General features: G+C 32.6%; 1 protein-coding gene across 4 annotated transcripts in view; it reads right to left on the bottom strand.

The window, feature by feature from the left end:
- Nucleotides 1-24,109, bottom strand: part of LOC148618006 (lysosome membrane protein 2-like) — a 38,241-nt gene extending 14,132 nt beyond the window's left edge. For 2 of the 4 annotated variants that reach the window (XR_015922603.1, XM_088585738.1), the window contains exons 1-13: nt 23,987-24,109; nt 14,900-15,038; nt 14,168-14,284; nt 13,585-13,742; nt 12,706-12,847; nt 11,464-11,664; nt 10,758-10,849; nt 9,700-9,749; nt 9,115-9,184; nt 8,517-8,689; nt 6,459-6,589; nt 5,781-5,854; nt 3,362-3,413 (exon numbers count right to left, since the gene is read on the bottom strand). Coding sequence is in view for 3 of the 4 variants with exons in the window: in XM_088585738.1 (XP_088441864.1) it covers nt 3,362-3,413; nt 5,781-5,854; nt 6,459-6,589; nt 8,517-8,689; nt 9,115-9,184; nt 9,700-9,749; nt 10,758-10,849; nt 11,464-11,664; nt 12,706-12,847; nt 13,585-13,742; nt 14,168-14,284 (1,260 nt within the window). In the remaining variant the exon portion in view is untranslated. Of the gene's footprint in view, nt 1-3,361; nt 3,414-5,780; nt 5,855-6,458; nt 6,590-8,516; nt 8,690-9,114; nt 9,185-9,699; nt 9,750-10,757; nt 10,850-11,463; nt 11,665-12,705; nt 12,848-13,584; nt 13,743-14,167; nt 14,285-14,899; nt 15,039-15,172; nt 15,294-23,986 lie in introns of those variants that run through there. The other 2 variants (XM_088585739.1, XM_088585740.1) reach the window with 2 other exon arrangements.
- Nucleotides 24,110-24,234: the final 125 nt, after the last annotated feature.

The raw sequence follows: 24,234 nt of genomic DNA, 5'->3' as shown, positions 1-24,234 counted from the left end.
CAGGTGTTGGTGATCAGAGCAAAATATCAAAAGTACAAATTGGCTAAGTGTAACCTTATTGTACTTTATCATCTAGAAAAACATTGGAGGTAAGATGTTTAGTTTTTTCTTCAATGCAAAAAACATAATCTTATGTAATTGTAATTGGATTAAATGGAAACTAGAATCAATTAGAAACCTGTTGAACTGTTGAACTTAATTTGATGAAATTTTGAACTATGTAACCAAACAACTGCCTATTCTGAACTTATCCTTGTTTTAAAGGGATCTGAATAGACATGTGTATCTGTAATGCCATTTTTTATATTTAAGAATGCTAAGAAATAGTTTAAAATACATTAACGCAAAATGATAGATGACAAACTAACAAAACAAAATGAAGCAATTTGACTGTACACTTTATATATATAAAAAAAATCTATGAATACATCCCTTAATCTGCTATCAGTATGATAACTTATATACCTTCTACATGGGAAACTTTGATGTTCAGCCACAATCAAAATATTGTACTTCAAATTTATTTGGCAAGATTTAAGGGGTAACCATAAGTGGTACCTAAAGTTGCCCTTAAAATTAGTTATACCAAAATTTACTTTTCATAACTTTGTAATCATTTCTTTTTTACCACTGTGAAAGTTTTGTTACAAGGTTACAAGAGTACCAAAAACCAGGTCAAATCTATGAGTCAAGCACACAACTGAATGACCAGGAAGGTAAGGTAACCACCATGAAGCAATGATTCAAAATCAGGAAGCTATGATTCAAATAATGTAAATGCCATGATTCAAACTACACTAATAATAAAACAACTAGACAAATAGACCTATATCAGACAAAAATATAACAAGAAGACGCATTTGTTCAATCTATTATGACATAATCTAAGAACAATAGCCAATTTTCTGCTATAAGAATCACAAGCCTCTTTTTCCCCAGTATGATTCCTCAACACAGGTGAACAACCTCAATTTAAAATTTCAACCTTCCTTTCACCTCTGGTAAAACCCACAGATTTGGCATTGATCCATCAGACCAGATTGGATCCTGGATTGATGATAATAATTAACTACCTCACAGAGACATTAAGATCAAAACTCTAAGGGGGAGAAGGTAAAAATATGCTTTAAGGCTGAAAGAACAGTAAAGTAAGAGACTAAGACACCATGATAAATGGATAAAAGAAAAATTATCCAGACAGATTATACCTATTACATTATGTATGAATCTACAAATTTTTTATCAGCTCAGACTAACATATTTTGAGTATTTGATCTGCAAGAAAACATTACCAGTGTCGTTTTATTGTAAAAAAAATAATCAAAACTCAAATGCCTTAATCAAATTGCATCCATTTACACCAGGAAAGGATTAGATGCGGACAGATATAATGTAATTTGAAAAAAAAACAAAAAAAAAAAAACATGACACTTTGATATTTCTATATCTTACTCCCTGTTTTTATTCCCATGTAGCTTTAATTGATAGACCTTGTTTATATCTACACAGGATGGAAATTTGACAGTTTAACCCTGTACTATAACAGGATATTTAATGGTTACACCCAATACTGTAAATGGGCATACATTGAGGAAATTGGACAAGAAAATAATTATTCCTTTAGTAGCACTCCAGCTAAGAATCATGCAAAATGTGATACATGGTTGGAAAGCCTACATATTTTTTATTTTTGATATTTTGTTTAAAATGCTTCAGTAAACAGAAAATATTATGTGGCTTTTCATAGAACCCTTCTTCATAAGAGATACAAATTATATAGAATGCATTGTAGAATTAAAATTAAGGGAATTAATGACACTAAAATACAATAGAAACTGTTGGATTTTTTATGTGAATTATGTCCTAGGAGCAGATAGGAATGAATAATTATACATTTCATTATATACCCCTATAAAGCATCTTAGTAACAAAAATAAAAATGTGTAGCCTTTTTTGAGGGGTGTATAATATTTTCAAGAATATGCATGTTTATTACAAAGACTGCTACTTAAATAAAATGAAAACTATGGAGAGTGACAATGAGATACGTTAAAATTACGAAACAACTTCTTTTAGATCTCTGTCACCATTGTTCTCCATACTAAGTAACCCCTCCCCCTAATTTCCACAGTTGTTTGAAACATATGCAGGTACTCAAACCTCTAAGTAATGTTCTGTTTTACACTGTCAGAACCTCGTGACTTCAAATTTAAACATGCACTAAACAGATAATTTGTCAATCAAGTCATATTTATTGGTTGAAAGGGAGATAATCTAATTAAACTTGATGTTCCATGTAATTAGCAGATAAATGCAATGAACTAAACGATATATACTTTTGAACTTGTGATAGAAGTACAAGTTAGATACAGGTTTTTACCTCAGAAGCCTCTAATTAGTGCAATACAAAACCATAGCAAACTCTTTAAAAGCAACTGCGATGACTGAATAACCACCTTAGGAATGAAGCAACTTGGAAAATTGAGAGCAAAGCTCATTAAAGGATATCCCATGCTCTCCAGCAAAGTAATCATACGGTCAAAACAACAACAAAGTCACCAAATAGGAAGTTGATAGGGCGTCAGTATGAAGAAAGTATACTTGTATAAAACTTCTGTCTGATATCATGTGGCTGTGATTGCAGAGAAAACTGAAAAAGTTGTGGATGAAAGAATAAACAGATAGCCAGACAGACATCATGATCACTATATATCTTCCCCATAGCAGAGACAAAAGAAAAGAAAATAGTCATGTAAGACAACCAAACTTTCTTGTTACAAACTTCTTATGTTTTTGAAATATTAAAACCAGTTTTAACAATTGGATTTTCCAAAGAATAGGTACAGTTCATCAGAAGGGTGTTCTACTTAAAGAGTAATCAAGGGAACCAAGGTTCTAGCGGTAATCAAAACAATGTAATCCAGGGACAAAGTCCAGACATGGAAAACAGACATACACAACAAAGAACATAAAGTAACTAAAATCATACATACTAAGCAACAAAAGCAAATGAGCAACTCGGACTCCACTAAAAACTGGGAGCATGGACCAGATGCACCGGTAGGGTAAGCGTCCTCTGTTTTTCTAGAAACACCCACCGAGTTGCTCATAAAAAGTCAAGTCTGGGGTAGACAAATGAGGAAAGGAAAATTATGACCCGTTGAATAAATCTGTTTTAAAGAATGAAATAGGTAGAGTGCACAAAAGGGGTGTTCTATAGGTAAAAAAACCTGATCAAGATAGAGTCCACAAAAAGGGGTGTTCTATCGGAAAAATTGAACAGGTAGAATCCACAAAAGGGGTGTTCTTTTGGAAAAATACATTAAACCAAGAAAATGATGTTTCTTCTACAACGACTTACCTCATTTAACCAAAAAACTGGAACAGCCACTGGAACTATATTTGTTGTTTTTCTGAAAAAAAAGTATCAAACATAATAATTACAGTATTTAAAATTAATGTTTGACAGAAATTTTGATAGATTTTACATTCATACTTTATGGAAGAAACTTAGAACATCTTGAGGAAACTAAACCTTTTCTTCACAAAGAATATTCTCAACAGTTTTTGCAGAGTCAGATCATAGTTATTCTTTGTACCCTATACACAAGCACTGTAATGAGCTGTGTTATATAAATTCAATTTGATGAATGAACTAAGAATTAAAATGTTATGCAAAGCCTAAAGAAATTATTATCATACTTTTCCAGTCAGTATTGTACTGTTACAGCCAGTATTGAACTGTTACAGTCAATACTGAACTGTTACTGTCCGTATTGTACTGTTCCTGTCCGTATTGTACTGTTTCAGTCAGTATTGTACTGTTCCAGTCAGTATTGTACCATTTCAGTCAGCACTGTACTATTTCAGTCAGTATTGTACTGTTCCAATCAGTATTGTACTGTAAGTCACTAATGTATTGTTCCAGTCAGTATTGAACTGTTATAATCAATATTGTTCTACTATAACAGTCAGTATTGTAGTATTCCAGTCAGAATTGTACTATTTCAGTCAGTATTGTACTGTTCCAGTCAGTATTGTACTATTTCAGTCAACATTTTACTAATTCAGTCAGTATTGTACTTTTCCAGTCGGTATTGTACTATTTTAGTCAGTAGTGCATTACTGCATCCAGTATTGAACTGTCACAGTCAGTTCTGTACTGCTACAGTCAGTAGTGTACTATTAGTCCGTATTGTTCTAATCCTGTCAGTATTGTACTATTTCAGTCAGTATTGTATTGTTCTGGTCAGTATTGAACTGTAACAGTCAGTAATGTTACATTTCAGTCAGTATTGCACTGTTATAGTCAGTATTGTACAATTCCAGTCAATATTGTAATGTTACAGTCAGTATTGCACTATTACAGTCAGTATTGTATTTTTCCAGTTAAAGTTGTGCTATGACAGTAAGTATTGAAGTACTTCAATGTTCAAGTCAGTATTGTACTACAGTGGATTCCGCTTAATTGCATAGCCTATTTGTCAGTAAAAATTATGCAAATAACCGGGCTATTCTTATAACCGAAATTACGATTTTACCGGAAGTGTGAGTTCAGGTAAGACGACGATACTGTGGATCAACCAGGGATATCACTGTTCAACATTTCTGATCTGGTATTTAATTGTTATAGACCTTCTCATTGTATTGTTCTTTATCAATAAATAATAATATATATTGTGTTTGTCTTGTTTATTGACCTTCTTTACGTTGTGTGTATTTATAAGTAAAACCACGTGTTTCTCATCTATAAATAGTCAAGTAATTTCCTGACCTTTCTACGAAAGCAAATCCCATATTTCATATTTCAGCCAGGATTCAGTGTAATATTCATCAATGTTTGCAGTTTGTGGGCTTTTGAAATGGTCTGTGTGTTTTTATTCCTCTGTTCATTGTACACTGATAGTTGTGTATTATACGCATCATTGACCTCGATATATTCCTATGAAGTGTGGATAGTATGGGGCACCTTAGGGTAGTTGAATTTCATTAGACATTGTACTGAATGAATGACTTTTAATTTTCGTATAATATTTATGCCTTGTAACCCAAGCTCACTCAAAACTGTTCAGCTCATTAAAGAAAATTAAATTTACATTGATAATCATTTGTAGTCGGAAGAATTTAAATAGGGACAAAAAATACCCCAAGCCGAACCTCAAGCCGCATCATAAGGTGATGTTCGGCATGTCGTCAGAAGTCATTGTTCACCTAGGGGCTTGTTTATTTTAATGTAATTAGAAATCATTTATATTGTCTTTTATGTCCATGATTTGTTAACCCATTATTAACACCTCCTGATTGATGATAATCTAGTTTTTACAACAATAAATGTGATTGACATATTTATGACCCGAAGGCTTAAAATAGAATTTGGGGAAACCTGTCTTTACCTGGACAAGGCAAAATTCTCTATGCAATAAACCGAAATGCACCTCCAAGGCCTATGCAAATAAGCGATTTTTTTCCCTAATAGAATAATAGGAAATGGTTTTGTGCAGGAGAAAATTATGCTAATAACCGAAATATGCAATAAAGCGATATGCGATTAAGTGGAGTTGACTGTATTACAGTGAGTATTGAAGTAATGTTCCGTTCCAGTCACTATTGTACTGTTACAGTCAGTACTGAACTGTTCCAAATCCAAGAACATGTAGTTGACACTACACAAAATAAACCCTGAAAAGGCCAGAAAAGAGAGACTCTAAACCCAGATTCAAGACCATCTTTCATTTGGATCCCCATCTCCAATATTTTTTTCCTCTCTTGCCAAAACTTACTCAAATCCTTGAACTGGCTGGATGTAGATATTGATCTGTAATCTTTTGGCAGCAGACAATACTAAACCAGTGTTCTACAAGTATAAAATATCACAATCAAAATCTATCTAAATCATAATCTTTAAGGCAATTTTAAGACATTTTAGATAAGTGGACACATTCTTGCTGGAAAAGAAGTGATTAATCTTACTATTAAAATCATCTACTGTCAGTCAATCATTGAATTAAGTTTGCTTTTCATCCATAATGAAGTAATTGTTTGGCAAAAACCTCACTAACAAATTCAACAGAAGTCTAACCACCACATAGGGCCATTTTAGTGAAATACCTATACACTAAAAAGGTAAAAAAAAATATGCATTCAATGCAACCACAACAATTTCAGTTACAAAAAATTTTGAGTACAAGATTCAAGTAACTACTGTAAATTGGGTTATTTTGGCGGGTGTTAAATTTGACAATTTTTCCGCAAAAAATTTCACGAAAAATTTTGGCGGTTTTTATTTAGGCGGATTCTGAGTGATCAAGCCCAGAGTAAATATTTCGTGGAATTGATTTTTGGCTTTTAAAACAGACAGCTAAAAAAAAATATAATTATCATCTGGTGAAAATGACCCACTATATGGTATTTGAATTCAACAGACACACTTCTAATGCACACAGAGTTGTTCTACTCACATGTTCTAGATCAACAAATGTTTGGTGTTCCTCCACTGAGGGACTGAGACCACCTACTGACTGCTGTATTCTCTCTGATGCATACAGAAAATGAGGTAGGGAAACTACTCCTGGGATGTGGAAATAATCAACTGCAAAAAAATATGGTTCAAAATATATAGCTGATTATGTGAAAATGATATTACTTGTTTAATAAATAAAAAGACAGGGCATAAATGGAACATAAAATGATACCCAGCCATGTTATGACAAAAAAGGGGGATGGCAAAATTTTCAAAATGACCTAACCTGAAAACCATTCTTGGATTTTGCTGAAAATAGATCCTGCATTTTATGGTACTAAACACTGTGCAAAGTTAGAAATGAAATCATTGATTTTCAAGTTATCATCTGGAAATGCTAATAAAAAGGATTCAAAACAAACAACAGACTGTATTTTATAAAAAAAAAAATGCTCTGCTTATTCTGAGTGATATAGCTCCAATAACAGTCTTGACAAATGTCCTAAAGTGAGACATGAACTACCTAATAACAGTCTTGACAAAGCTCCTACAGAGAGTAATGAATTACCCAATAACAGTCTTGACAATGATTCTACAGAGAGTAATGAATTACCCTATAACAGTCTTCCCAAAGCTCCTACAGAGAGTAATGAATTACCCTATAACAGTCTTCCCAAAGCTCCTACTGAGAGCAATGAATTACCTAATAACAATCTTCACAAGGCTCCTACAGAGAGTAATGAATTACCCAATAACAGTCTTGACAATGATTCTACAGAGAGTAATGAATTACCCAATAACAGTCTTCCCAAAGCTCCTACAGAGAGTAATGAATTACCCAATAACAGTCTTCCCAATGCTCCTACTGAGAGCAACGAATTACCCAATAACAGTCTTCCCAAAGCTCCTACTGAGAGCAATGAATTACCTAATAACAATCTTCACAAAGCTCCTACAGAGAGTAATGAATAACCCAATAACAATCTTGACAATGATTCTACAGAGAGTAATGAATTACCCAATAACAATCTTCACAAAGCTCCTACAGAGAGTAATGAATTACCCTATAACAGTCTTCCCAAAGCTCCTACTGAGAGCAATGAATTACCTAATAACAGTCTTGACAAAGCTCCTACTGAGAGTAATGAATTACCCAATAACAGTCTTCACAAAGCTCCTACAGAGAGTAATGAATTACCCAATAACAATCTTCACAAAGCTCCTACTGAGAGCAATGAATTACCTAATAACAATCTTCACAAAGCTCCTACAGAGAGTAATGAATTATCTAATAAATCGGAACTTTTTACTGGACCTACACAATTGAAGCATGGTACATATACCTACATTCGAAAGACTGGTCCAGTTCTGTAGACTGATCCAGTTCTATAAAGACTGATCCAATTCTATAGACTGATCCAGTTCTATAATGACTGATCCAGTTCCTATAAAGATTGATCCAGTTCTATATAGACTGATCCAGTTCGATCAGAAACACCTGCTGAGTTGCTCATAAAAAGTCAAGTCCTGGGTAGACAAATGAGGAAAGGAAAACTATGACCCATTGAATAAATCAGTTTTCATGATGCAGATGGATGCACCATAAGGACCCACAAGTTCATGATGACGGCCATAAAACTTCTGTAGTAATGACTTCAATCTTGTAGCAACATAACCCTGTTCCATAAGCCTATTTGTTAGAGTTCTAGCGCGATATATAAAGTCTACATAGTTTCGGCAAGCTCTGGCATAACATATGAGTTGTGATATGAACACTCTCTCAGGTATTGAAGGACTTTCAATATTTTTAAGAGTCCTATTAATTTAAGTACCAGTCCATAAGAAATTCAGACACTGCTTATGGTAAGGTCATTCATGTTGTAGAAAAAACCATGGAACACAATGGTTTTTTGATCTATATATGCTATATTTTTATGTAACTTTCAACAATATAGCTAATAGCTGTTAGTGAACAAGAAATAAAAGTTAATTTGGTGGCTTTTTGACGCATGAATCACCTCCTGTCAGATACTTAAGTAACGGTAACATTTCTTACTTATTTGGCATGTACTGATATTAAGTAAACCAGTGTCCATACATGACCCAGTACAGAACCCAGCATTGTCTGGGTTCACTGTGGCGTTGGCCAGATACATCATCCCTGCTGTATAGCGACGCAATGTAATGCCTTTCACTTGAACATCTGATGTCCATATTCCTGATACCGACCTATTTTATATGGAGTATAAGGTAAACACATAAAAACAAGAAAAAGTAACTTTCCCGGTATACTAATTTTTGCTATTTTCGCAGTTGACTGAAAACACAAAAAATAGTACTGGTGAAACTGACATCTTACACTTACCATTTAAACTGTGAAAATTGATAACCGCAAATATGTACTTGAACGGATGGAAATTAGCAACCGCAAAAATTAATACAATTAACAGTAGGTCATTTGATCATAAAAGCCACTGCATTTCCATGTTGAAGAGGAAAAGAGGCCAAAACACCTGAATACCTCCCAACTCAAAAATCCAATAGCAGTCACCACTTGGTAATACATGTAGTAAAAATGCATTGATTGATTTACATCCAAATTTTTAAGTTATGCAAGAGGAGGCAACACCATGAAATGATCCATATAGTCATACCTGCAGATATCTGATGAAAATAAATACATTCCTCTGTCATCACTGAGATATGGAGGGCCCAGAGTGCCATCTATTGAAAAGAAAAGAGAAAGTACTAGCATTAAGGAGTTATTTCATATTGGAACATCACTTGAAAATGACTAACATACAGTGCAAGGGCATCCATTGAAAAGAGCATATTACACAAAAAAATCATTTTAAAGTTTTAAACTGACTGTTATCATTAGTGCTATTCAAGAAAAGAATATCTCTGAGAAGAACACAGTTGATTTATTGATGTGTTTGAGGGGTGATAAAATTTTAATTTTTCTCTTAAGACATATTGTATCTTAAGTTTCATGTGTTGGCAGTACTCCTAAATATCATGGATGTTCTGCTCCAGGACACACTTTTTTATGGAATTGCCCTTACGTAAACACTTCAATTAAGCTTTCACTTACTGCTACTATGTGAAAAATATTGAATTTTCTCTATTCATGCTATGATGCAATTGTTGACAGAAAAATAGAAAAAAATCGTAGCTCATTATAAGGTTTTTTCTTCAAGAGATGGGAAATAATCATGTTTATAATTGAATCTTATTACCTGTTCCATTCACCATATTGGCATAACGTGTTGTCCAAAAATCTAAATATCTGAAATCAAAACATTCAATACATCACTGCAAAAACATATTAACAACCAAGATTTTCTGTCTATTTTGTCCAACTTCATCTTTCTTCAATGTTTATATACAATTTTTCATTTTATAACCAAAATATAATATGAAACAAAGAAAGATAAACATCCCGAAGTTGCACTTAAGCCATTTAAAGTAAATTCCTTGGTTTTCAATGAAAATCAATGAGATATGGAGGCATCTCCTTTTCCTACATGTATATTACATGCATTAGGTCCTTTCCTACATGTATATTACATGCACTAGGTCCTTTCCTACATGTATTTTACATGCACTAAGTCCAACTTTTGAGTGATGAGGGTACTTCCTATATTTTACATTGCAAGCAAATGATGATAGAAATCCTTTAGTTTTTATTTATGATTTATATGGCAATAAAACTGGAAAATGAAGCAGGCCTGGAAACCAAGTACTGTGAAAGCACTTCAATTTGTGGTTACCAATTTTTTGTGGATTAGGAAAGAAACACTAGTTCCTGGATTTTCGAATTCATGGTCTTGAGGTTTTAGTATACACATCAATGGAAATCTCCTTTTCGTCAGGGACCAAATTTCGTGGTTTGGCCTAACCACATAACCCAAGAAAATTGGTACCCCACAAACAATATGTTTTAGTTGTTCTAACATAAACATGAAGACTAATTTTATAGGGAAAATGGATTTGGTGAATATGTCAATGACACAACAACCCTATCAGGATGATAATGTCAGGTCAAGGCCACCAAGGGTTTTCAAAGAATGTTGAGCAAACCATCACAACAAAGGGCAGGCTGCAGCCAGACCAAAAACATCATTTTACACAGATAAAGTTGCCTCTATATACTCTAGCAACATAAAGTAAGCTGAAAGTGAAAATGAAATACACAGTTAAACATACCTAAAAATCAGTTCAAAATGGTCTGAGTCCCTTGTTAAAACATAAAAAATGAAACTGATTATATATTTTAGAATCTAGTGTATATTACCTTGATCCATTATATTTATCAATCATTCCTAGCGTATTAATATCCTTTTCTCCAGTATATATTGTATATAAACCATCATCTGTATTGTTTTTCTGAAAGTTACAAGAAATTTTTCATTTTACTTTTTTAACCACCCAAAATTCTGAATACATAGTAGAGGCTATAGCAGAATTTGATTTTTTCTGGATATATTTCATATTGAGTGAAGGTTGATAAAATAGAAAAAATGAAAGGTCTAATTTTAATTAGATTGCAAACCACTAAAATGAAAAAAAAATTTGAAAACAAGAAAAAAAAGAGCTTCCTTTCATGTATGGAAACATTGTACTTTTTAAATTCAATAAAATCATTTAAAGGATTCTAACTGTCAGTTATTTAAACTTTTTAAACATTTCAACTTCAGACATGTTTTATGGAACTGACAATGGTATTTTGAATGAAGTTTTCTAGTAAGATATTTGAAACAAAAGTTGTAATGGAATATGGTTGCAAAAACATGTGTTATCTCCCCTTAAATGAAATTTGTAATGCTTTCCACTGACCTATAATTTAAAGATAAAATGCAACCTGAGGTTAATTTCAATATTTTGTAACATTTTTAACAACATGTCAAAAATTAAAATATATTATCTTTAGACCATTCATGATTCTTCACCAGACTGCTACAAAAATACATTGTTGTCATATTAACTCCCTTGTGACTTACATTCATAAAATATCCCACATAATCAGTATAGAACCAGTCTGGAGCAATCTTATGAGCAAAATGTAGAGCAGGATCATGGTATCCCCAAATTAACTCCTTCACACTCCTGGTATAGAATGGTCCTTCCTGTTCTAACTTCAGTCCAATTTCTACCAATTTGTTGATGTCCTCAAACTCATTTTTCACAGCAGCCACTACTGTCTAAAAACCAAATTAAGAACTAATTAAGTTCTTTATAGCAAGGTTTAATGTGACAGAATCCAGGCATTTTTATGCGATTCCTTTTTAATTAGCAGTTGATGTGCAATCTTTGATATACATGTAGATGTTTTAATGATCTAGAAAAATTGTAGGTAAAGCTTACTAAAGGTTACCCCTATTCCCCAGTCTATGAAACCAAGTCAAGTTCTTTAAAATTGTCAAACAGGAAGTTAATGTCCCTTAAGTCTGAAATCTAAATTACAATATTGCATACCTATTTAAAGCCTCTAATAAAATATCAAGAGTTTTATAAAATAAACTGTTATCACATAGATAAGTCTGGCCTCTTCGATATAGTCAATATAATGGTGTGTTTGTTAAATATTATTTTTTGTGTTGCTTTCTTATTTTGTATAATAATTACCACTACAAAATGCACTAGGCAACAGATGGATGACCACTGAACTTAACATTTCTGAAGGCCATCACAAAATACCTCGTCACTTCGTGTGGCAGGGTATAAAAAGTGGTCAAATAATTACAACATGTTTGATGACTTAATGTATATAATATTTTGAAATATGAAAGGACTGAAGAATTGGAATATCGGACAAATTAAAGGTGTGAAATAATTCAAGTGGAAAATTCTTCTTAGAATAACATGTGATTAAGAACGGCAAAAATGTGAGTAGCTGGGGATTAATTGTTTTTTTATTGCATCACATTAGATAGTAGGGATTTAAGTAAAGATGGAATTTAAATAAAAATGTCTAAATGAACCTTAAACCTTAATGTTAAACTTTAACATTAAAATTCCTGTCAACAAACCACGACTGCAAGGGTATATACATAAAATTGGCATGAATTTGTGATGCAGTGATGTTAATGCATCTGTACATCAAATATCATTGACTTAGTATAAGGGGTTCACATTTAAATGAACTTGTCTGAAAACTTAACATTAAGTTTGTGGACGCTGTCGTCGCCGTTACCGGAAAAGCAAAACCTAAAATATATAATCCTCCATTTATATTTACCTACCCAGTATAAAGCATTAGGTGTTTGATAAATGTCAGTATCATTTCCAACAGACAAACTTCTGTCAAATATAAATATTCTCTTCTGTCTATATGACACTGTTCCATTAGGGTTAAAGGTTATATTAAACTTGTGTCGCTTTTCTCTGAAACAAATCAAACATAAATGTGATTATATTCATCAGAGGTTATTATTTTTTAAGAATAGAAGGCCAAGTACACTTCTATGTTTCAAATTAATGGTCCCCTTAAAGAAAACTATAAGTTCTTATTGAAGTATTAATAAAGACTGCTTTAAGCTCTGGATCTTGGCATCAGTAAATTTTTTAAGGTCATAGGTCAGAAGTTGATAATTCAGGACCTGTAGGCCTGATTCAATCAATTAATTTATCCAATAATTCATATTCTAAAGATCTTCAATAAAAACTTTTTATTTTTTATCTATAAATACCATAGCTATCAACTATTGAATTTAAGCACACATGATATGCCTATTCTTCTTTTTTCAAGTTTTAAAATTTCGCACTATGAAACTGAATTCTCACTCCTTTTTATAAAAAGTAAAATAAGAAATTTCTAAGAACTGAAAGGAGCTAACAAGTTTGCCGATGTAAATAGATGTATACAGTTCAACTAAATTTCATAAAATATGCTTCAAGAATTTTTGGGTTATATAGTGTGGACAATGGTATATCATTTATATTTCTAATCAGCGAAAACATGTGTATAGAATTATTGACAAAAAAACAAAAATAACACATGTTAATCATATGATGATTATCATTTGACTATCATATGAGGCACTTTTGGCTGAGTATATCATTAAGCCTTGCTGGTTAAAGTATAATGAGCCTGACTCACATTGATGACAAAGCATACTTACATATATGTATAAGGTCCCTTTTGTACAACATATGGTTTCTTTCCCTGTAGAACCTCGTCCACATTTGTGACATTGAACATGTAGAACTGCATATAGACAGGAATTGGGACATCCTTCCATAAGTCATATAATACTCCTCCCTCCTGTATCATCACCGTCTAAAGAATATTAAAAGAATACATAGAAGGCTAGGTTATGTTCTTGTAAATTATTTCCAGACCTGTTTATGCTGCTACATGTATATGACAATCAATATTGTTTGCCTTATTTCAGGAATATCGAGAATTTGTTTTGTTTTTTTTTACATACAAATATAAAAGTACTATTAAGATTCACCATCAGTAGAGCATACTTTGCAGTAAAAATTTGTAGAAATTACTTAGAATCAGTAAAAGAAAACACCACTATGTATATCAGATATGAAAAATATAGCATTAATGGATCATAAAGTTATACCCCAGATGTAATGATGAAAAAAGGGGATACCAAAAACATTTTTGGACTTTGCTTTTCTTTGAGTTTGATCCTACATCTTTTATTCAAGTTTTAAAAACAAGTTCTTGTCAATCTAATTCAAACTTACCTTTTCTACCATTTTCTGTACAGCATAACTTACAATGGGTATAGAAATACCTCCTATCAAACACAGAATCCATCCTGTGCTACACAACTTACAAAGCTGCTTCTTCGGCTGCATCATCTGCATTATACCACAAAATCCAAATAGGTTATCTCCCCTTTATAATAACTACCTCTTGAACTCCTTACCGTTTGAATTTTGTTCAACTATAGTTTAAAACTTCAAAAACTATAAGGACTGTACAGGAAATAGAAACTACATTTATTTTAACTTTGGTGTTGAATACAATATACCAGGCAATTATGAGTTTGTATAAATACAATGTATTAAAAATCATATCATGGGTTCAATTAGAATTAGATTCAAGGAATAATACCTGTATAAAAGGAACTCCTTTTTAGACTGAATATTTTTTTCTCAGAATAATGTGTCCAAAAGGTGTAAAATGGCTAACTACAGGCAATTGCTTCTGTGCACAATAAAAATCTGGATCATTAAATACAGGGCATTAAATCATAATCAATCAATCCTTAAAATTATCACTATCACATAAAACACAGATTTTTTTGGCGAAATACAAACTAAATTTTATATCATAAACATACTTTATTGTGTAAGTATTTATGATTTTTTTCTTCACTGGGACTAACTCAAGTGTACATACCCAAGGAAAAGGTAAGAATTAAAAAAAAATGTATGTACATATATCTACATTTAAACACCTTGAATGCTTACCTTTCTTTACATATATTTCTGTAGCTTTTTCACAAGTGTGCTAATTCAATCAGATCTATTTCCATAACAACAGCTTATGTACAACCAGCAGCTTTGCATCCAGTAGATAGACACAAGTCACTCTAAACAAGAAATGCCTCTAAAAAAATAAGATTAAAATGCACCTAGTAAAATAAATGTAATAGTAAATTAAACTACCTTCAACATGTTCAAGAATTCAGTCAAATTTTACAGCATATGTAATATGGAGAATAGTGAAAATCATTCAAAGACCTGACTTGAAATTCCAGGCTATTTTCCTGAAATGTGTGAAAAATGCTCTACACAGACGTCTATAAAAACAAACACAAAGCTACAGGATTTAAATTAAAGTGCATTAAGTGTTTATTTGTAAATATGTTATCAGAATTATTAATCAAACAAAGGTTATAAATAAGGTCAAAGACAGGACCAGATTAATACATAGACTATATTTAGATAGATAACTGAATAACTTAGTTATTATCAACCTGGTTAATGTATTACTTGATAGATTTAGGTTAATTACCATTAACTAACATTCTATACAATTGAAAATTGAAAAATATGTACATTATGATGAAATGTAAACAATAAAAATTAATATGGTAGAAAGTGTTACAAAAAGAACAAGAATGCTACGTGTAACCATATGTCCCCCACCGCTGCAGAAAGAGTTGAATTACAAATGTTTGACACTTGTATAAAAAGCAGATTCAAAACTTATGTGCTTTCATAAGTCCATGTGGTGATTCAAGGTTAATGTATCTTAATGAATCAAATTAAGTTAGGTTAAGAATTTTTCATACAACCAAAAAAAAATCCGCCAAAAAAACTGTGAAAGATGAACAAAGTCCCATAACTCCCATAAAAATTGTCGAATCAAAATAGCGGTTAAGTATGATTAACTACATATGGTGACAAACAATCCTACAAAATTTGGTCAAATTCTGTTCAGCGGTTTCTGAGGAGTTGCGTCCACAAGGTGTTCCTATGCGAATAATGTGAAAAATGAAAAAAGTTCCATAACTCCCATAAAATTGTCGAATCACAATAGCGGTTAAGTATGGTCAACTACATATGGTGAAAAACAATCCCACAAAATTTGGTCGAATTCCGTTCTGCCGTTTCTGAGGAGTTGTGTCCACAAGCTTCGAATGGATGGACGGATGGGCACCAGCATTTCTATGTCCCCACTCCACGTTGCGGTGGGGGACAAAAAAACTAGAACAAGCAACTCATGGCCATATGTTCCCCGCCACCTAAAAAAAAATTCTCATAACTCTTGTGGACTTTGTTGAATCAAAATGGCAGCGTAATATGATCAAGTACAAATGGTAACTAAAAATCCTACAAAATTTGAACAGAGAGTAATTAAGGGAACCAAGATTCTAGCGGACATCAAAAGAATGTAATCCTGGGACAAAGACCAGACATGGACTGCAGACATACAAAGAACATAAAATAACCAAAATAATACATACAAAGTAACAAAAGTGAATGAGTAACTTGGACTCCACTAAAAACTGGGAGCATGGACCAGGTGTATCCATAAGGTAGGCACTCTCTGCTTTTCTAGAAACACCCACCCAGTTGCTCACAAAAAGTCATCAAGGGTAGGTGAAAGAGGAAAGGTAAACTATGACACTTTGAACAAATCAGTTTTCATGATGCAGATGGATACACCATAACAATCCAAAAGTTCATGATGATGGCAATAATGGAACGAACAGACAGCATAATTACCATATATGTTTAAATACATTATAAAAGTACATAACCTCGACAGCAAAAACTTTAATTTTAATTGAATCAAAATATACAGATGATTAGAAATTGCACTAATACAGGGCACAATAGTTATAAATATTTCAATATTACATATATGCTGTGATCTTACAAAATTGCCAAATTTGAATATAGACAAAATGATGGATATGTCATTGATATTCTTACTAGGGAATCCTGCAATTTGATTGGTCAGCTTGACAAGGGATATGGTCTTGTGGTGGACCAGGAAATTTATTGCTTTTATGAAAGTGGAGTTAAAATACAGTAAGTACATGAAAGTAACCTATGAACATAATTATGTGGGAAGTCAATGTGTTTTGAATAATAACAAGCGAAATTCAAGAAATTTCTTACATCATCTTTAATGTGTAGTGTCACAGATGTGAACCGCTTTGTATAAGAAAAATAAAAGACTTGTATTCTAATCATAAGAAAATGTCACTTAAACAGATCAGAAGACATTCAAATAGAATATATTTGTTATTCAGCATCTTTACACTTAGTCTCATCAGAAATCAGATAATATGTCATATGACAAGTTTTCAGACAACAAAAAATCATACGAATATATAGAGGTTAATTAAGACTTACATATGAGAATTAAAGTTCATATAGACCAAGACTATGTGCTACAAATTACAATATGCAAAAATAGCTTAACATATGCAAATACAATGTAGTTGAATTTAGCTATGCATTGATAAGAATATAATGACATTATAAATACATTTTAACATTTTTGTTAGAGATATAAATCATATATCTGGGATTAAATATAACCAGGGACTTTATCATCTAATAAACACTCACTGTTTCATCAGTCCCAAAATTCATATAAAAATTGATAAATTATTTTTTTTTGTTTTCGTCATCATATTGTCATCCTAATAAACTTACATTTTATCAAAAATCATTCCTTTTTGTCCGCGAAGAAAATATACCGTAAGAAGAGCACCAATAAATGACAGTCGCAATAAACGGTCATGGTAGGTCACTGTGATATTTGTAATGTGGTAATCAGACATACTGCCTTTTAACATAAAAGTCATGTAACTCATCAAGAGCAAAGAAATGTATCTTTAAAATGCTGTTTTTGTCAAAACTAGGCATTTTTAGCAGAAATAAGTTTTGCAAGAAAACTAAAGTAAGCTCAATGCATAATCAAATTTTGAAAAAATCACACACTTACATTTATAGTAAAGTTTTAACCTGTGAATGTTTCACGAAAAAAAATAAAATTTGGACTGGAAAGTGAAAAATAGTCAATTATTAGTTTGGTATGGTAAGTTCAGGCAGAGACCTATAATTAAAGAGATAAGAAACTTGTTTATAAGCAAATTTATTGTTAAAATTATCACACCGCAGAGAACGAGATTCCATGACCTTTCCACTTATTAAACTAAGTCATCTGACACCTGGAGACTTTTGTAGGCATTATAATAAGAATAATTTCAGCAACTGAAAGTTTCATTCTATCTATCATAGTTTTCAAGATATTGGCTGAAAAATAGAGTCATTATTCACCTCTCAAGGGCAACAACTCTTACATGGAGTCATCTGACAACTCTGATACCAGGAGACTTTTGTAGGCCTAATAATAAGGATCATTTTAGCAACTGAAAGATATTAGCTAAACCTAATCGTTTTGGAGATATATGCAAAAAACTACCATCTGAACCCTATGTTCTATTTTTAGTAACAGCAGCCATGTTTTTTTAAACAGATAAAAAATCCAAATAGTCATTTAGGATACCCTAAAAAACGAAAATGCCAACTTCCATTCAATTCTGTGTAGTAGTTTCTGAGGAGAAGATTTTTGAAAGTAATAACACCAAAAACAGCAATAAATGTACAAAAAGGGCAATAACCTCAACATGGGTCAACAGATTTTCACCAAAATTGGACCACAGATACATGATGTACTACATGTAGACCTCATCATGTTGAATACTTTTACCCTATGTCAGAATTAAACCTAATGGTTTTGGAGATATATGCAAAAATCTGCTGTTTGACCCCCTATGTTCTATTTTTAGTAACAGCAGCCATAGTTGTTTTAACAGATCAAAAATCCAAATGGCCATTTTGTTTAGGATACCCTAAAAAAAACTACCTTTCATTGAATTGTGTGTAGTAGTTTCTGAGGAGAAGAAAAAAAAGTACAAAAAAGGCAGTAACTCCAACATGGGTCAACAGATTTTCACCAAAATTTGAATTGCTCACCTGGTTGAATTTTGCCTTTCAAGGGCAATAAATTAAACAAGAAGTTGTCCAACAATTTTGACTCAAGAAAACTTTGATAGGACTTATCATAAGGATCATTTCAGTAAAAAATGAAAGTCTTAATCTATCATAGTTTTCAAGACATTGGCTAAAAACTGTAAAAAAAAAAAAAAAAAACTGTCATTTTCCCCTGTCAAGGGCAATAACTCTTATAAGAAAGCATCTGACAAATTTTATGCCTGAAGACTTTTGTAGTCCTAAAAATAAGGATCATTTCAGCTATTGAAAGAATTTGGCTAAACCTAATGGTTTTGGAGATACAATGTATATGCAAAAAACTACTGTCTGACCCCTATGTTCTATTTTTAGAAACAGTTGCCAACGGAACAAAAAACCCCACTACAATTCTATGCAGGACACCCCATGGAACACTAATACCGAGTTTTGTTTCAATTGGTAGAATAGTGTCAGAGGAGAAGATTTTTGAAAGAAATAACAAAAAATAGCAAAAAACATTGAAAAAGGGCAATAACTCGAACATGGCTTAGGTCTCACTAACCACTTCCGGGTCAAATGGCCACCCCCTATGTAGTACCAAAAACACACTGAATCTAGACATATGCATTGTAAGAGCATTATTTGTGTGTCTTAGATTAAAAGTAGTCAAAATGAAGCTGAGAATGTGTACTTTAAAATCATATATGTAATTAACTACAAAAGTGTATGAATACTGTTTACATGTGTGAGTAATTTGCCTCCATGCTGTCAGTTAGCAGAACAGGTAAAAATGTGGATTTTCAGTATTATTTATTCAAGTAAATTTTGTGAAGAATTTCTACAATCATTGTACCATTAGCATAATGATTTTGGAAGCCTTATTTTCCAAGCTTCGCAATGGTATGCAACTTTAAGATGTCATTTGTCCTGGGAATTCACGGTGAAACTTTGAAAATTACTTTTTAACATGTAAAGTAATGGAAACATTAGAAGTGGTTAGTGAGACCTGAATAGATTATAATGAAAATTTGACAGCAGATAGAACTCATCAAGCTGATGAACACTTTTATCTGTTAGAATTTGGCTAAACCTAACTGTATTGGAGGTATATGTGAAAAACTACTGTCTGACCCCTATCTTCTATTTTTAGTAACGGCGACCATGTTTTTCGACGATCAAAAATCCCCACATCAGTTCTATGCAGGATACCCCAAGGAACATTCATATCAAGTTTGGTTCCAATTGGTCAAGTAGTTTCAGAGGAGAAAAGTTTTAAACATTGTTAACAACGACAGATGCCAAGTGATGGCAATAGCTCACATGGCCTTTGGCAAGGTGAGCTAAAAATTTACAAAAAGGGCAATAACTCCAAAATGGGTCAACAGATCTTCACCAAAACTTGACCAAAAATAGATCTCATCATTCTAAACACTTTTACCCTGTCAAAATTTGGTTAAACCTAACAGTTTTGAAGATATATGCAAAAAACTGCTGTCTGACCCCTATGTTCTATTTTTAGACGGCTGCCATGTTTTTTAACAGATCAAAAATCGAAACAGTCACTTTGTACAGGATACTGTAAAATACAATCATTAAGTTTCATCCAAATCCATTCAGTAGTTTCAGAGAAGATGTTTGAAGAATTGTTGACAACGACGACAAGGACAGACGCCAAGTGATGGCAATAGCTCACATGACCTATGGCCAGGTGAGCTAAAAATGTGGTGAACATAAAGCTAAGATATCGTAGAATAGGAAACTGAAGATTTTATTTCAATATTCACAACACTTTTTAGTAATGGTAACTGAAAGTCAAGTTGTCATTGACGATTATGTTGGTACAAGATCTCATTTCCCTGTCCCGTGTTAATGTGAGACTTCGGGTCAGTTGCAAATCTCTGTAATTACAGGCCTATGTTTCTAGTTAGACATTTTGGGACTAATGAGAAAATAAAATCAACTGACTTTGAAGATATAAAGGTTTTCAACTATTTTTTACTTCAAATAATTTAAAACATCATTCAGAACTTCAGGACAAAGTGTCAGTATAAATTTCTTAATAATAACAGAAAAATCTGCAATATACATGTAGTGACTGGGATACAGGGAATTGGGTAGGCAGTGGCTCCTTGTCCACACATTTGTGGACGGGGAGCCTCTTCAGGCTAATAGTCCAGACATGCGGTTTGTGTCAATAACATAAGGTATCATGACGAAAACACCTGATTCTTTACGGAAATATTGGTGAATTGATCCGCAAATGTACGACTATTATTAATGGCTTAGCAACCTGTGATCACACTTAATCAGTCTTTTCCTTCAAAATTCTCAACAATTAGCTCGAATAATAGAGGACTGTAAAGGACTCAACTAGCCTGAAACATGAAATGTACATATCTTTTCACCAACCCGAATTAATTTTTACTAGCCTAGGGCTTCAGGCTAGTAAATAAAGGCAAGCACTGCTTAATAAACTGGACAGTTTTCTATTCGTGTTATATACTAGTCTGGAATGACAGCATTATGGTTTAAAATACAAATGTATGCCAGACTGAATCATGTGCCAAAACAGTCTCTCTGGATGTGCAAACCTTAGGTGACAGTTTTCTATTCGTGTTATACATGTATACTAGTCTGGAATGAAGCATTATGGTTTAAAATATGCCACACTGAATCATGTGCGAAAACAGTCTCTCTGGATGTGCAATCCTTAGGATGATGGTAGGGTAGTCGTCTCTTTGACACATACACCATACCTATTCTCGTTATATTTATTCAAAAGAGTCTTCCAAGTTTGTTAAATGTGTGTATATTGTCTTAATTCTGAATGATTTTAATCGATATTTGTTACATCAGATATGACTCCATAACTTTTATTGTATTTATATAAATGAATATACATTCATATAGTCGAATTTATGCAAATTTTCTCAGGAGTCGAAATTCCCATGTTTCTGGAATTAAAACAAGATATTCTGACTACAAAAATCGCCACAAGTCATCAACAGAGTCACAGGTGTATCAATTGTGATGATATTGAAGGTAAATAACAAATAAGCTATTTTTTAGTATAGATTAAACACTCTAGGGTGACTGGATAGACTACCCAAGTGCATTTCGTTCAGCATTTTTCTAATCGGTGTTGTGACGTCTATTTTGCCTTTTACGGACTGATTTGAAGTTTACACCGGATCGAAAAATTCCGGGGTCACACGTCATCATGAAATTTTTGTCCACATCACGTAAAGAAGAAATCACTGCATGTAGAGAAAAGAAAATGCACATAAAGTATTTAGAGATCGACATAACGTAAAGATGAAACTACCTCGCGTTATAAGAAAACCACTGCACGTAAAGATAAATCCACATAACGTAAATATATGTTGACATAACGTAAAGACAAAATTACAAAACGTTAAGACGAAATGGCAGAACATAAAGACAAAACGACATAATGTAAAGATGTTCCTACACAACGTAATTACAAAATGACTACATGTAATTATAAAACCACAGCAAGTAATATAAAATTGACAACACGTAAACAAATGTGTATCTTATCAGACAGTTTAGGCATTCCATAGATATGGGTACTGTACTAATCCCAAAAAGGGATTATGTACTGTACCAGAACATAAGACTTAAGGGTATTGGAGTATAGAAAAATACAGGCCTGTATTATGTTGTACAGCTAGTTATGTGTATGAACTTGTGAGTAGAAAGCTTAAGGTTCAGCTAAGTCAATATCTAGGACATTCTGAAATTCATATAGATCTGTTCCTAAATGAATAATGCAGTGCAAGCTAGCAATTATTTGTGACAAATTGCTAGATCTGATTGAAACCTTTAATATTTCATGTTTATTGGTGTTGGTATTTAGTGTATCATGGTATAAAATATCTCAATTCATCTAAATTTAAAGAAATTGCAATTTTTTCAAGAAAATTAATGTTAGCTTGCACTGTATTATACATTTAGGAACAAAACTATATGAATTTCAGACTTCAAATCTTGTTTTTGACAGCAGTAGATTTATTCTAAAGTATGCTGTTTACATTTTTGTTGGTAATGTTTTATAAAATTTATAAAACATTTGTTCCTAAGTTTGACTTGTGCTTGTGTGTTATATACATATAAAGATGCATTTAGCAATGTTTCAGTTTTTAATTTAATGTATTATTAAAACTATGAATGAAAACATTTCATTAAGGAATGTCCTAGATATTGACTTTTACAGAACCTTAACTTAGGAGTTAGGTAGGTAACTACTATACTCGGCGTCACATAAATAACATACTGTTAAAATTTGAATAAAAATATTTTCTACGACTTTATTGACACCAACCGTCGTTTAAATTGTCTTAAATGACTTGCTCATTCGTTTAGCCAAACAGCTTCTCAAAAACAAGTCGATTATTAGCTTAAATCATGCGTAACAAATCCTTACGGGAAAATCCCATACTAATATCCGCCATGTTGGTTTTTACGGGACGATTTGTTTACAAACGAAGTGCGTAAGTTCCCGTCGAACTCCGGTGACAATCGTCTGCTTGATCAACTTCTCGGTATTATACGTTGTTCGCGTAAAATAAATCCGAGATATCCGAAATAACGCCGAATTGCATTCTGGGTTCTTCGGTTTTTGGACAAACCATTTAAACGTAAACAACATCTCCTAGCAACCCGATCACTGTAAACATGGCCGACTTTTTACAATGTAAATATTGCCACCTAGAATTATAATCTGACAGGAATTTAACGATTCAATGTTTAGGGAGAAGCCGTTTGGCTAAATGAATGAGCAAGTCATTTAAGACAATTTAAACGACGGTAGGTGTCAATAAAATCGTAGAAAATATTTTTATTCAAATTTTAACAGTATGTTATTTATGTGACGCCGACTATAATGAATGTCAGGCTTATTCAAAACGAAAAAAAATATAACATATACTATACAGTACATCACTACATGACAGAAATCATAAGATTTTTATCTAGTTGCCTTGTTTTGAACACATTTTCCTCATAAATATAATCTTTACGTCTAAAGTCAGTTACCAGTAGGAAGAAGATGCGGTTCCCGCTGCAGCATTTCGATATTTCCCCCGAAGGCACAAGACGAGGTTTTTCGTATCCTTTTTGTGTACAGAGTTATCTTTTCTTGACCGTCATTTTTCCCGGTGATGTATGAATATTTCAAATTTGCCATATAGTATTATAAGCATTTTTTGCACTGCATGCAGCATACAAGTTCAATACTTTAGTTTTGCAATGAAGAAGTTTTAATTTAGATTCAGGTAAATTTA

Source organism: Perna viridis, chromosome 5 (assembly GCF_037379345.1).
Source record: "Perna viridis isolate PV_CMFRI_1.1 ecotype Kerala chromosome 5, ASM3737934v1, whole genome shotgun sequence".
NCBI lineage: Eukaryota > Metazoa > Mollusca > Bivalvia > Mytilida > Mytilidae > Perna > Perna viridis.
This window is presented reverse-complemented; position numbering and strand designations above follow the sequence as displayed.